This window comes from Hippoglossus hippoglossus, chromosome 22 (genome assembly GCF_009819705.1).
Source record: "Hippoglossus hippoglossus isolate fHipHip1 chromosome 22, fHipHip1.pri, whole genome shotgun sequence".
NCBI classification, from domain to species: Eukaryota; Metazoa; Chordata; class Actinopteri; order Pleuronectiformes; family Pleuronectidae; genus Hippoglossus; species Hippoglossus hippoglossus.
Window position 1 is genome coordinate 9298337 of NC_047172.1, and position 15585 is coordinate 9313921.

The window sequence follows — 15585 nt, forward strand, 5'->3', positions numbered from 1 at the left end:
TGTGTGTGTGTGTGTGTGTGTGTGTGTGTGTGTGTGTGTGTGTGTGTGTGTGTGTGTGTGTGTGTGTGTGTGTGTGTGTGTGTGTGTGTGTGTGTGTGTGTGTGTGGCTGCCAGTAGGAATGACCCACAGCACGGCAGTGTCCCACATAGTGCCAATGGTCATCTTTCTCTTCTGCATTCGCCTCATGACGCATATATGCTAACCTCTACCTATGTGTATATCTGTGTGTTTGTGAACATACATATATTTCAAGAATATGTGTATGGGCGCCAATATTTATAATACTACAAAGATACAGTGTATTACAATAGGTCCTTTGAGGTTTTTGTTTTTGCTTGACAGTGTTTTTTCAATGTGATTTAATAGACTTCTATTGTAATATGATTTCGGTTCCATGAGGTGCAAGGATATGCTGCTATTCTGTGTCGACGTAGGAGCATTATCAGTTTGTCTTTTATTTTGAAAAGAGAGAATAGACTTCTGTCAGTCTAGGTCGCTGCCAAATGTTGTAAATAACGGGGACAGCTGGACACAAATCTGACAGTGCAGGTTCAAGGCAACGTGACATACTGTACGCTTGCAGCCATGTTCTTTTCCGACACCAAAGAGTTGCTTAATTTCACAGAGTTGTCTTGATTTTCCCAAATGGTGTAAGAGTCAGTCTGGATTCCTGGGACAGCACTACTAAGCCAAGAAGTCAACTGTGTGTAGGGGTGAAAATAGATCAGCTTTAGCTTCTTCCTGCAGGCGTGACACCCTCATTGCTGTCCCAGGCTGCTGTTGGCATGTTCAGACGACAGTGAATTTGAAGAGTTCATTCCAAAATGAGATATCCACCAAAGAAAATCATGTAACACAGACTCATGGAAAACGGTCGCAGGCATAAGGTTAAACTCAAGAGATACTGTGAGAAGTTTTGAGACCTTTTCTGAGATTGGAGAGTATTAAACCGTGTAGACGTAGGAGTTGTCGAGTTATCAGTTACACCAAAAAAAACGTTTTCTCCAAGATGGATATAAAGCATTTTGGAATAAAACCCTTCACTTTTAACTGGCTGGTTTTAATCTGCTCTTCTAAAAACTACTGAGATAAACCCATTCAACAGAGCAGGGATGTGGGTTTTGCACTATTTTTTTGTACTTAGAATTATTTTGTTAGTATGATTTTTAATGTGTTAATTCTTTCGTGTCCCATTTACTTCTTTTTTGAAAGGACCAAAACATGACAGAACCTGTGCTTATCTATGTCATTTGCCAATTATGCTGATTGCTTCACTCTCAGATTTGTTTTCAATGTAAGGTTAACGATACTACGATATATTTATATATTTGAAAACAATTACATATATATACTTTTAATTTCAAGAATTATTTAAAATGACAACCTTTAATGTAATCTTTGGGATAGAAAAACTCAACATCAATGTCTAAACAATGGTTGTGCATAATTGTCCATGCTCCAGACTGGACAGTGAACATTTCTGGTTATATATTGAACACGCTCATCTCAGATTAAAGCTCTGCTACTGCAGGAGGGTCGTCTCCTCTCACTGGGCCACTGTGACTTTCTAAAAAGTGTGGCCTCGACTTTAAAGTGCTTCAGTTCGCAACATATATGTCCTAAATGGTCTCTTATTGCACATTGAAGGATGCATGATATTAAGTGTTTACAAACTTGAAACAACCACGTATTATCCCTCTTAGAGATTGTCTGTTCTGGCATTTGTATTTACCACCATGTTGAACAAAACTCAAGTTCTCACCACACATCAGACGCGTCTCCATTCTTTCTCTTTGTTTGATCATGCCATGTGTGTCAAGTGTGAGAGATTATATTTATTTTATCGGTACATCTGTTCATGTTACTTGTTCTGCTTCATGAAAACTCTTGCTTTCAGTGCGCTGTAAAAATGCATTGAAATGGAAGCTCGGCTCACGGCAGCGTGCAGGAGAGCTCAAGGGTTTCTCACTCGCCATATACTTCCATCCATCTGTCTTCTGGGATGAATATCTGTGGAGTTGCAGTATTTTCTCATAGTAGGCAATTTTTGTACAGTTTTATTAAACAAATTTCACATGGATGTCTGACTTAATCTGCTGCCACAAACAATTTAGACTGTAGATACAGTATATATATATAGATATTATTGTGCAATGGAAAATAAATGTAAAACCAATCATAACATGTTTTGTCTTGTGTTTTTTTGATTCATGTGCTCTTATTTACTCTCCCGACTTAATTTGTAAATGAATGCTTCATTGGCTCAAATATGGATATTGTTTTTGGAAGTGTGCCTCCATAGGTCAGAGGTTGTGTCAGCTATAGATTATAGATCAAGCACACTGGTGGTGTATTGTCCAACACTGATAGTCCTGAGGCAAGTCCTTTTGCCTCCTTGACTCATGGTTGATTGTGCAAAAGTAGAAAGATGTTAAAAAAAATTTGAAGAGACTTTTTTTATCTCAACAAAGTTGCAGAAATTCTTTTTGCAGCCCTTTTTCAGATGGCCAGAAGCTTAAAATATTTTTGTACATTTTCTTATTACCCATTTTATGCCCAGATATACATATTCAATGATGCACCATATGCTCTCTATCCATTTATCTATTCATCTCTCTCTCTATCATCTATCTATACATCTCTCTCTCTCTCTCTCTCTCTCTCTCTCTATTCATCTCTCCATTTTCTATCTATCAATCTCTATCTATTCATCTCTCTCTCACTCCATTATCTATCTATCTATTCATTCATCTCTCTCTCTATTTATCTATTCATCTCTCTCTCTCTCATCTATCTATCCATCTCTCTCTCTCTCTCTCTCTCTCTCTCTCTCTCTCTGTCTCTCTCTCTCTCTCTATTCATCTCTCTCCATCATCTATCTATCCATCTCTCTCTCTCTCTCTCATCATCTATCTATCTATCTATCTATCTATTCATCTATTCATCTCTCTCTCTCTCTCTCTCTCTCTCTCCATCTTACAAACTAAGTAACTAACAAAAACGAATAACCTACTTGTACTAGTATTGTGTAAGTATTTCATTTTATTTCATTGTGTCTCCTCCGTGTCCCAGAAGCCCCTGCAGGTGGCGCTGGTGTCCTCGGCGGGGTCTTCTTCTCTCCAGCAGCAGCAGCCGCCGCCTCAGCGGCAGCATCCTCCTCCTCAGACCGTCTGAGGCGGCGGACTGAGCGGAGCCACGAGCAAAGTTCAGAGGGTCTGAAGCCGGAGCACAAAGTCCAACCACAGCAAGTCCTCTGCGAACAGGTAGAGAACAAACATTACTTCACTATTCTTCCCTGTACGAGCCTTTTACTCCCGTTTCCTCCATGTGTGTAACGTGTATTTACCGCTGGGGCTTCGGCGACAACCTCGTAATTGTTGCCCCGGGTTGATAGTCGGATGGACCGGGGGCGTCTCGCCTCGCCTAACGGTTGCGGTGAATGAGACAAAGAGGATGGAAGCAGCGGGAGAAGAAGCCAACTGTTACCGTGCACCCCCCCCCCCCCCCCCCCCCCCTTCCGTCCATCCGAAGCACCCTCATTCAGCGTGGGGGGGGGGGGGTTATAGAAACCTGCTCGACTCGGCTTTTCTAACCATAACTTTAGGATTCGGTCCATCAAGGGGAAGCTGCTGAAGTCAGTGACCCTGGAGTCACCTGACCCTGAACTTCGTGTTGGACTTTAAAACAGCACAGCCTCTTTGATTAGCTTTGACATAAGTTCAATTACATTTGATTTGTATTTAGCCAAATAACAAAATACATGATCTCAAGGCACTTTACGACATTACAGAGGATCCCATCAACTGTGAGCAATTGGCGAATGTTAATTAGGTTTGTCTCTTGTTGAGGGTTAAAGGGAAAGTTCACCCAATTATTACATTTTAAGAATCGGTCGCCATTTACTTCAATTGCATTGGATTTGCCTGCAACTCTGTTTACCCCTGAAACCCTTGAAGTGTTTTGTGGACTCCACCTCCGTCGGCATAGAGGTGAGTAGATAATGAGTGGATTTTCATTTTTGGGTGAATTATCCCTTTAAGTACAGGGGGTGTTGCACCTTGTTAAGCCCTATGAGACAAACTGTGATATGTGAACATGGGGAATACAAATAACATTTGATTGATTGATTGAAGAAAATGTGGGCAGCCATGTGCCTCAACCGGAGCCCGTCTGTTTCAGCCAAGGTTTCCCAGATTAAACGGCTTCTGGGCGGCTGCGGCTCAGGAGGTTGAGTGGTTCGATCTCAGTCACCGCCGTTCAAGAGTCCCTGGGCTGCACATAGATGCACTGTATGAATGTGGGAATGGCAACGCTGTAGTTCAAGGGCACGAGGAAAATGTTGGAAGAAAGGAGATGCCTCCAGGAGATTTCAAAGATCCGGGTCAACAAACAACCCTGAAACTGTCTTTGCACAAGAAAACTAGTGCATCTGTTTCTCCTTATGTCACCCATATTAAATGGCTTCTGGAGGCTGAGTGGGTCAAAGACCAGAAGGTCGATGGTTCTATCCCAGTCTGCCCCATTCCCTGTGTCCTTGGGCAAGAAACTGAACCCAGATATTGCTCCTGATGGCTGTGTGTGATAGAGTGCTGCACATAGATGCACTGTGTGAATGGCAAAACTGTATTGTTCACACGTTCACAAATATTTCCGAGGCGATGAAAAAACTTTCACTTCCTGTGGTGTGGCAAATTGCAAGGTGGCTTCACGTTGAGTTCAACTTTGGTGAACTTTGACCTGCGATATTTGTTTCACCTGTTTCACCTTTCACCGCGTATAGTGTGTCCGTACGCAACAGCGGTTTGAGTGGTCATCAAGACTAGAAGTGTTCATCTACCATTCTGACTATCAAAGGTGTTTCATTCAGCATCTACCTACATCATAGTCTCTAACTTTTTGTTTGCTCTGTTTTCTAAGGCTCTTCCAACGACTATTAGATGTGTCTGCTTTGGAGAATTGACCCCAGAACTGTGTGTAACGTGGGGATTACATGGGTCACAGCGCTGGAGAGCCTCAGCAGCAATGTGAATGGAGATGATGGTTTGCACCTAAGGTAGAGGCCTCCCTGCATCCTGTCTCAAGATGAGCCAGGGGCCAAACCTCGTGCTCGAGTGGCTCTCCAAGCTCGATCTCTCCCAGTACGTGGAGGCCTTCATAGACAACGGGTACGACGATTTAGAGGTCTGCAAGCAGATCGGGGAGCCGGACCTGGATGCCATAGGTGTCCGCATCCAGTATCACAGGCACAGGCTGCTCACAGCGGTGGAGAGGCTGAAAGAGGAGGAGAATCGAAAAGCAACGGGTTACTATTTCACCTTAGAGCCTCTGGACGCCTCTGCCTGTCACCACACCTCACAATCAAACCGAGAGGATGACTTCCTGACGCTGGGGTCACACACGGGGACCACAGGAGTTCACCAGGTCTCCTGCCCTGGAAACCATAACCTGCGATACACAGATTGTAATGACTTTGTGACTTATCCCAAACTGAAGCTGAAGGTACTGATAAGGGATAAACTCGCTAAAGAGGGGATTAACCTTGGAGAAGCACCGTACACCCACAAGGTAGGACATTTTTGTTTCGTTTTACGCTATGTTGCTTGCTTTTAAAGCGCTGTCTCGTTGAATTTTATATGCTCACTTTGTTATGTAAGCGATGAAGAGTGTGTCAAATCTCTTTGATGGTGCTGATGTGCGGTGATTCTTCTCTATCTCTCCATTGATGCTTTGGTTTCTTCGGCAAAGGAAAAGATTCAGTGAAGTGTTGTTAAATTTCCTGCCTCTTAATTTGCTCTAAACGTTTTCACACTAGGGCCCAAGTTCAGTTAAATTAATTAATTTTAATTTAATTGCATTGGTGGGTGCTGAGTGGAACCATACCATGGTGGTGTGAGTGTAAACGGTTGTTTTGTTTCTGTGTGTTTACCCTGCGATTCCTACTCGTCCTCCCTACCCTGCATCTCACCGGCGAGGTCAGCTGGGATTGGCTCCATCTCCCCCCGCGACCTTCAAAGGATAATAGATAATGGATGGATGGATGCACTGTAGACCTGCTTTCTAACTGATATTTTTGTCTCTTTGCTCCATTTCCTGTCTCACGCATGTCTGTAGTTTCCCAGAATCATTCAACTTTCAATGAACTTGCGTGAACTTTCAGACTTCAAAAAAAGGTTTTTTAGGCACATAATTGCAGAATGTTTTGGTCTTAGAAGAGTTTAGAGCTCAGAGTGTCTGTGCTTTAAAAAAACACTGCTAATATTTTTGACATAATGTCAAGGGCACCTGTGACTCAGGAGGTAAAGTGGGTCGCTCATTAGTTCCAAGGTTTGATCTGCATGATGGAAGTGTCCTCGAGGGAGATGCTGAACATCATTGCATGCGATTGGTTCGAGCAGTGTGTAGGCGAATGAGTGAAAGGCACTTGATGAAATTTAAATGGCTTTTGATCAATTGGAGGAAAAGGAATAAACCAGAACTCAAAATGCTGTAGCTCCAGACAATCAGAAAACAACAGGGTTCTAACTTGTGTTAGACATAAGCCCCATACCTCATAGTTAACACATCCCAGCATGTTGTCAAGATCTCAAAGCCCTCTGACCTCGGCAGGGAGAGGTCAGTAGGGCGATGGATCAGTTCGCTACAGCGACAGATGTTTACTCTGGATGAATGACACATTTACTGATTGTATGGCATTTTGTTTCCGGGGATCCTCTCTGTTCTGACAACAGTCCAGTCTGTGTTGCCTGCAGACAGTGCAGAGATTTTTTGTTAATGTAATTGCACAGAGTAGTCAGTCCACATTGGTATTGACCAAATCCCTTAATATACTCAGCGAATGTTCTGAGGCCAGTGCGATGAGGAGCTGAGTGGCAACAATCTGTCGCTATCATTGAAGGATTCTGGATTTTATTGTGTCACAGAAAAAAGCTGTCTGCCAGCAGACACTACTGGTGGGGATATGATTCTGTTTCAGCTGTATTGTAACAGACTGTCAGACTGAATCCCTGCTAAGCAGCACTGTTGGAAACCACCCGAGAATATCTTTACACATCCAGACCGATGACACAGTTTAGGTTGTCAGCAGTGGCACTCAGCCAAGAGAGAACTTTTTCTTTCAATGCACATTCATCCTCCTCTTGGTTTTGTCTTTCTTCAGCTGATACAACTCTAAAACGCTCCTCCTCAATAATTAACGAATGTGGTCTGAGGGCCTGACGAGCCAGAAGCAGCTTTCCAGTTTGACTCAACTGATCTTTTTGTCACAACAAATCATAGAGAATATTAAGCCTAAATCAAATTAGTGTGGATTTTCCCAAGCCTTCCTGTGGAAATTTTCCCATTTACCATATTCTAATTTATTTTAACCATTGCCATCTATTTGGAAAAGTTGATTTAATTCCTCTGTCGTGCCATAAGCTTTAAAATTGTTGCACCATACCTATAAAACGGGTTGGTTCTAGCCAGTTTCACAGCTTCAAGCATATGCTGTTCATGAAAGATTCAGAGGCTACAAACTAGTAAGTGCAAAGGCACTTTGTGGTTTACTTACCACGTTTTTGTAGGTTTCAAACCAATAGTAGCACAGTTGGATTCAACGAAAAAAACAATCCAAAATTCTGCAGCCCTCGAGTCAGTACAGTCATACAGGGCTTTAAGTTCATTCACAGGGCAAAACCTACGAATCGCACTTAAATAGACTTTACTCCAGTCAATGGGATAGTAGCTATACTCAAGCTCTGGGAGTTATTGAATGCCGCCTCTACAAAGTAAAAAACAGCCTCAGTATCAAAGTCTGGCACGATGTTGTGAACATCTGGGGTATTATATCATCCTCCCACATTTCAGTAGGAAGTGAGCCAAACTTTTCGGCTCATAAAGTTCGGCCCTTTAGATCCTTCTCGGTACTTGCATTATGAAAACAAACGTGTGAGTATTGAGCACCAGCTTGTTTCACAGCAGCAGAGAGCTGATTTAAACAATCAGGTCAGAGTGGTCAGCTCTGCGTGGTAACAGCCTTTTGGAGCAATTTGGCTTTTCAGGTTCATCAGATCTAGTCCATTAAACAGTTGCAGGAGGCAGGTATGTAGGCCAACCGGGCTCATTTTCTTACCAGGAATAGCAGCAGCTTCAGGCTAAGTCTTACTGCCAGCAAGACTTTTTTTTTATCTCAAATTCCAGCAGAAGTTAGGCTATAACAGTAAATTATGTGTTTTGGTTTGTGATTAGATATAGTTCGTGATTTTCGGTTCTCTACCAAGGAGTTTATGTTTTTATGTTTGTTTGTCTTGTTTGTTTGGATTATGCAAAAACAGATTTCCACGAAACTTGATGGAAGCATGCGACATGGATCATAGCAACCCATTAAACTTTGGAGCAGATCCAGGCTTTTCTTATTTTTGTGAGATACATTGTTTTTTGACATTCAAGGAATAATTCATGGATTTTGATGAGAAAAACAGGCATATTTATTCAACTGATATTTGTGTGAGTGTGTAAAATTCAGTGCGGCTTGATTGACTTTAAAGAGCTTTGGCAGAGATATGTGCTCAACTGAGTGCCATTCTATAGTTGCACTTTAATCCATAGTATAATTGTTGTGCTTTTCTGTTCCTTTCAGCCAAAATGATGTCAAGTGGTGTCAGGGCGCTGTCACAGAAATGTCATGTAAAGTCTGTGTTGTGTCTCATTACCACAAGTTAGTTTTTCCTATAGCACAGGAATGAAGGCAAAATATTGGCATCGACCTTTTGTTGAAGGGTGAAGACATTTTAAAACTCAACATACATATACACATACAAATACCATGGAAGCTCTCCCTATTTTGCTCTTTTTTGCTCTGATTGATACATTTTATTGGAATGAAGTGCTTATTGTCATACCTTCCAAAAACATATTTTTTTTAAATATAAGGTTATCTTACATTGGCCTTGATAGTTTGCTCTGTGTGAGATCAGAAAGCAGTATGGCTTTTCCCCGGGGGCTGTCTGCAGTTCGCGGATGGCAGTGGTTTTGATCTGCAGTCCCACTATGCCGCAGTCTGGGTTTGATAGTGCAATCAATTCCCAATGAGTAATGTGCTTCTCTGACTATACCTCGCGCATGACTAGTTCATGCAGGCCCGCCGGACCTATTGGGGACTTTGAGAGTGCAGGAGAAAAAGAGTTAATGCGATTAAAGCTGGTTGAGCTGTAAATGACCTGAACACTGGCACCACGACAAGTGTTTCACTGGAAGTGTATTAGGGATTTTCCAAAAAATAGATTTCACACAAAGGCAACATGGAGAAGCAAAATCTGGCATTAAAATAAAAACTCCCGTGAGCTTGTCTCTCACCAAAGTAGAAACTAAACAAACATTTCACAGCCAGATGCTGCTTTAGTCGAGCTGTAAGTGCTTTAGTAGAGTCTTGTCATCACATTTTACACTCTAGTATTTTGAGTTCACAAAAACTAGATTGGCCTAGTCATAATTTAAGAGTTTAGATTTTAAGTTAAATTCAAATCTTAACACACCCTGTCGATTTGAACTCAAGTTGTTAACTTCAGTAAGAGCACATCAAGATGATTAACAAGCTTTCTAGGGGAGTGTCACACGATAAGCTTTGTACCTTAACAAAAACACATTCATTACATTGTTCATGGCCCACCAACCCTGATTGGTATTGTCCCTTTTTAGTCGTCTTAACAATGTGCCTCAACTACCCAGAAGGCCTCATTGCAGTTCCTGGCCTGAAAAACATCTCAGAATAGGGAACAAATCTTAGTTGTTCAGAAGATTTCCCTCTGTTGCTCTGCCAGAGGATCGGAGGACAAGAAAAACCAGCAAGTGCCCTTTTTGACAGAAGAAAAGCCTCTCTGAATAGAGCCTGGCAAAATACAAGCTCTGCAGCAGCTGACAGCTGTCCCTGCCTTTGTCGCTATAAAAAGGACACTGAATAGACATGTTTTTATTGAAAAAAGTTGGTTTTAAAACACCAGCCTCAGTTTCCCCATGAGAACCAGTGCAACATAATGAGGGACAGAAAGGGCCTGTAAATAAAGGAGAGAGGTGATTTTGTAGTTTAATGGTTGATAACATCAATAGTTTCCTTTTCCCTGCTTCTCAGCCCCTGATAACCCTGATCTGGATGAGTGGGTTCAGATAATGAAAGAGATGTTAATGTGTAGTCTAATGTGCATGTCTGGTAAGATTCCTGTTAAGCCTGACAATGTAAATATAAATAAATATTGCAGGATTTTAATTGTTGATAATTAATGACAGTAAAATAAAAAAAATACGGTGTTGAAAATCGGCTTAAGCTTCTACTAATTTGTGCTAGCTATGAGGGATGCACTGATTCAACCCACTGGATCTCTGTCAGTGTCAATACAGGCCTCATTAAGTGGATCAATCTTTTAAATCATGTGTTTTGCTTTCCATTACATTTACTGAGACTCAGCGGGCTCCCAACACAGTTTTCGTGTCATAGCACTCCCCTCATGTTACCCCACATGAAAATCACTAGTGAGTTCCATGCATTGCACAATATACAGATTTAAATTTTGAAAAAAGATTTGTAACTAGCATCGACAGATGGTTTAAATTGAGTGATGGAATTTAGATTGTCAGAGCAATGCATCCATAATTATCATTTATACTGTTTGCTTCATTGTTTAACTACCAGTTAAGTTGGACGTCTCAGTGGTTATTAAGGTCAGGCATAAGAAAAGGATGAGGGGGTAAAGATTTTTGTTTTAGTTTTTTATTTCGAGAAAAACGTCAATAAGAAAGTCGAGAATGAAGTAAAACTAAATCGTATTTTTACGATTTCAAGATTCAAGTCGAACTTTTGCGAAAGGTTACCACATACTGTTCAACTACCTCTACATGACGTGTGTCGATGCAGTGATGAAATCGTTCTTCAGAATCAGTTTTAATCACGAGGAAATTCTTTCACTCTTATCACATAAATACAATGTGGTGATCAGTGTTAGATCTTTGAAGAGACTGTGGCAAAAACTGTCCAGAGGGAGAAACCATACAAGCTTGGAAACATGGAACACTGGAGCAGCAAATTCCCAACATGCATCTACTGTATGTTCATTTGAGTGCACGAATAACAATCATAGATTTGTATCGGGTCATGTTGCCGTGTGATCCTCCTATTAGAATGTCCTTTCTCCATTACCACTGTCTCCTTGCTCACCATGTAGCGTACTGTAGGGAAGGTCTACTTATGGACTTTATGCATGTTGTGTCAGTATGGATTAGGTCAAACCAGTGGGCCATTACAGGAATATTGCTGGATTATTGCACTGATGGTGCTGTCGGGGGGTTGCCCAGTCTTGCACAGTGCACTCAAAGGCTTAACATGCCATGAACACCCTGGTCTCTTATCGTTTGGGATGTAGTAAATTCCTTGTTATTCATGGGGTGGCCGCTGCCTCCTCTAGTGAAGATGCAGCATGTATGAAACAACGAGGATAGCTGTCACTGTACCAGCACATATTCAGCCACTGCACATTACATCACGTCTAAGTGATATCACAGATGCAAATGCTATTTACACAGGGAATACTGTGTTATGTATAATGTAAACCCTCATGCTAAGCAGGGCATAATCGCTGACCTATATTTATGAATTTAAGATTAGAATTGTCCAGGGTCAGTGGACTGGAGGTTGAGGAGAGATGTATCGAGTAGCTCATTGTTCTCTATATGTTCTGTACAGTGTATATACCACAGTATATAAGCTCAAGGAGGAAGGGTGTTATTTTTGATTTCATTGGATTAATTTGTGCAGTTGTTTTGTGTCAACATTTCCCTTAAGCCCTGTAGATATTGAAACACCCCTCAGCCTCCAGCCCTTTACCTCTGTTGCTGCCTCAGCTTTGTATAACAATGCTAAGCAGCTCTTTGAAACTATCTGGCACTCTCTGAATTTAAATCACTGAGAAAGCCTCCTTCGCTTTGAGGCAGTTGGACTGAGGGAGGAAGTTTGACTCAAGTCTGAATCGGAGCAAACACCGAGCTCAGCCCTGAATGCTTTGAACTGCTTTTCTTAATCACACTATACCTGCCCTGTCTGGGACGTAAATATCAACCTTCTGTCGTCGGCATATAACGCAGTTTGAAGTGTCCACATCCCTCATGGTCGCCGGGAATATGTAAAGCAGACACAAATACTGCATGACATTTATGTTTTTTGATAATGATTCATTTCCTTAGTTCTTCTGAAATGACATGTTACATGAATGGTGCTTTGTAGTATGGTATGAATTTGTTTGAGTAAAGATGTTTTCTGAGTGCCTGCTCTGCCCCAACCCGCCTCTCTGCGAGTGTTGCGTCACCACCAGGCACTTGAAGGTCTTTGAGCCTCACTACTTTGACCTTGATCACATTCCATTACGAGGGTCTATCCATCTCTCCGCTGGTCTATTTTTACCCCGTGTGCAAGATGGGCCATTTCAGCCGGGGTCAGCGAATATTTTCAGTCAGTCAAGCAGAGGAATTTAAATGCTAAAGGTAAGAGGTGAGAGAGACGCACTATCGCTCTAATGCAGCTACGTTTCTTTTGTGATTTATTTATGTTACTGTGAAGTTTTGTAGTTTGCATATAGTCACACTTGGATATAATAAATTCAAACTAATGTACCTAATACAATTAATATGAATAATGCACAAACTAATTAAAGGAAAAACCTGAAAAAAATTACTAGAAAAACAGAATGACAATGCAGGAGGGTTCACTGAGAGGACTGACGGTGCAAATGGTGTGATTCATTCGCCATTGGCCTTTGCAATCATCACATCTTAATCCAGTTGAATAACTTTGGGAGACTTTGGACTGACAGGTGAGACAGCGTTTTCCATCACCATCCTCAGAACAGAAGAATAATGTTTCATTACTCCAGTAGAATTCAGTCACATTCACACTGTTCTGATATATAATATACATAATGTACGATGTCTATACAATGTATTGGCACATTGTTAAAATCGTATGCAATTTATGAGTTTATCAGTTTAGGACCAATGGTTTTGGATTGACCAAACTGCCAATGAATTTATAAATAATAATTCACCTACACTTTAAGTGTTTTAAATTGGAACAAAAGGTTGAAAAGAAATGTAAAATTGTTTTTCAGGATATAATTATCAGATTACTTAAAATATAATTATGGCATTAAGAGAAAATGTGTTTTTCACATCTGCCTCTAGTTACTAGATGTTTTGTCCATCCCTCCATCCATCCCTCCCTCCCTTCGAGTTGTGAAGCAGGTAAAGCATGGTGGTCCAAATGTCCCTCACCCCGGTTCCTCCTTGGGAGCCCCAAGGTGTTCCCAGAGCAGATGTTCTCCCTGGACAGATGTTCTGTCAAGTCTCATTAAACCAACATGAACCAACCTCAGCCTAACTAAACTGTCTAGACACCCTGAGGCAGTCAGAAATCCATCATGACTTCTGTGTCTGTAACAGTGAAACACCTTTTTACATGCCAGTAGAAGGGATTTTCACTTTCATCATTAGAGATATCTTTCTATCTTTTGATATATAGGTCATGTATGGATTGCAGCTTATAGACTGTTTACATGCTGACAATCTCTCAGGACGTTAATGCTAATTCCACATGGGACATTTGAATAATCGGACTCACTGCTCACCTTCTATGCCAATACTTGGCCCATTTACAGATAATAGAGGTAAATTTTGGCGCTCATGCCATGATGTGATGACATCCCCACATTTGGTTAAAATCTGGTCAGAGGCATGCGTGGTAAGAATATTAATTTGTGAGCTGCACATGGAGGATAAAAACAAATGGATTTTTAAAGTCAGAACATTTCTAAAACACTTCACTTATTTAAACCCGACCAGATCTGTCTGTGAGTCTTTAATCCAAGCACGAGATATATGAGGACTACCAGTGAATTTCCTTCCCCACCCCCACCCCAGCCCCTCACAGACACAGTAGATTTAACGTTGCCTGCAGCTCATTCAAAATGCAAAAGAATGAAAAGGAAGCAGGCGACACACAGTATAGTAACCACATCAAATCTCTGCAGCTGTTTAGCTGTTGGATTTAGAATTCATTCATGACCTTTTCTTTGCAGGTCAGATAACCACTTAAAAACCCGTAACACCAAAAGACTTTCTCTTGAATCATGCCCTTCAGGCGAACATGAGTCGACTACATCTCTCAGGTCTGTCTGGCACCTTTAATGTGTTTTTTTACTCCAGAATATGCACAGGTCAAAGTCTAAAACATTAGATTTGTCAGGTAGTGTGGCGTCCTGTCAACACTGCAACACTAGACAGTCAATTATTAATTAAAAAACAAACAACATTAATATTTTTTTCATAAACCAGGTTAACATTTTATAAATGTGTCTAGTGATCTTTCAATTCTGTTGACAATGATTTGTGTTTTTTCTTTTTGTTCTGTTACCATCTCCACAATCTCTCTGTACTTGAATATGCTTCCAAGTTTGCTTTGACTGAGATGACTGAGAACATTTTTGTTTCAAGCCGGGCAACAACAATAGTGAGAACATATACATGAAGCAAAGTGCCAACATATTCTGTCACAACTCTCTACTTACCATTAAATTTTTATATCAAGTTCTGTGCGGCGTCTGTCTCTTTGCATGGCATTCATAAATCAAACACCAAGGTTTCGCCTTCTTATTCATTTGGGGAAGTGTTAACCTTTTGAATTCAGTTTTAGTGTTGAAACTCCCTCTGAAAACTGTGGGGACTACACCAACCAGTGAAGTACGTGTGTCCAACAGTTCCTTATTGTAATTCGAACCTTACATTTTAAATTTGACGGATCCCTGACTTGTTTTAGGCGAATCCAACCACCAACAGATTACTGTTCCCACTGACAACACCACATCAGGCAACTGTAAGAAAAGCAATGAAAGAAATACCATGAGTTTACGCAAGTCAAGAAAGGATTTGGTTATTCTTGTGTTTTATTCCAAGAGAGAAAGTCACTGCATCTTCCCTGTTTATACGGACCCTGTCCAGGATTGTAAAGATCATTTCACACTCAGTGTTGTGGGTTAAACCCACAACTGTGGCGAGCCCCAGGGTGCAAGTGGGTGAGCGAGACAGACAAACTGAAATAGAAACGTAATTTAGTGCTGTCTTTATCTAGAATGCCATAACTGTGTGTGATTATATTGTTGAGCAGTGATATATATATATATATGGAACTACAATGACCTGGAGTGAGAGCATTACCCAGCACTGACGGGGTCATACAGAGGTTGAGCGCATATTGACCAGTTATATTTATATCCGCCAATGAGGTTATGTTTTTACCCCTGTCCGTTTGATGGTTTGCTTGCTTGTAACCCAGATTACACAAAAACTACTAAATGGATTACAATGAGACTTATTGGAAGGATGCACTACAAGGAAGGGAAAAGCCATTTATATTTGGTTAGATCCAGGAATCTATTTCATTTTCTTTAACAATGCGAGATGGGGCTTTTTTACAACATTTTCTCATGGAATAATTCATCGATCTTGATGAAAAAAAAATCAGGGAACTGATTTCTAAAGCCATTTTCAGAAATGAGAATTGATAAAGTCTT

At 41.0% G+C, this 15585-nt stretch overlaps 1 protein-coding gene across 1 annotated transcript in view; it reads left to right on the top strand.

Annotated features, from left to right (window-relative positions):
* The first annotated feature begins 3133 nt into the window (after positions 1 to 3133).
* The window catches only part of LOC117755541 (SAM and SH3 domain-containing protein 1-like), a 47628-nt gene continuing 35176 nt past the window's right edge, over positions 3134 to 15585 (top strand). Inside the window, 2 exon segments of the mRNA XM_034575416.1 lie at positions 3134 to 3264; positions 4919 to 5566. Coding sequence (XP_034431307.1) covers positions 5084 to 5566 — 483 coding nt within the window. The 5' untranslated portion in view covers positions 3134 to 3264; positions 4919 to 5083.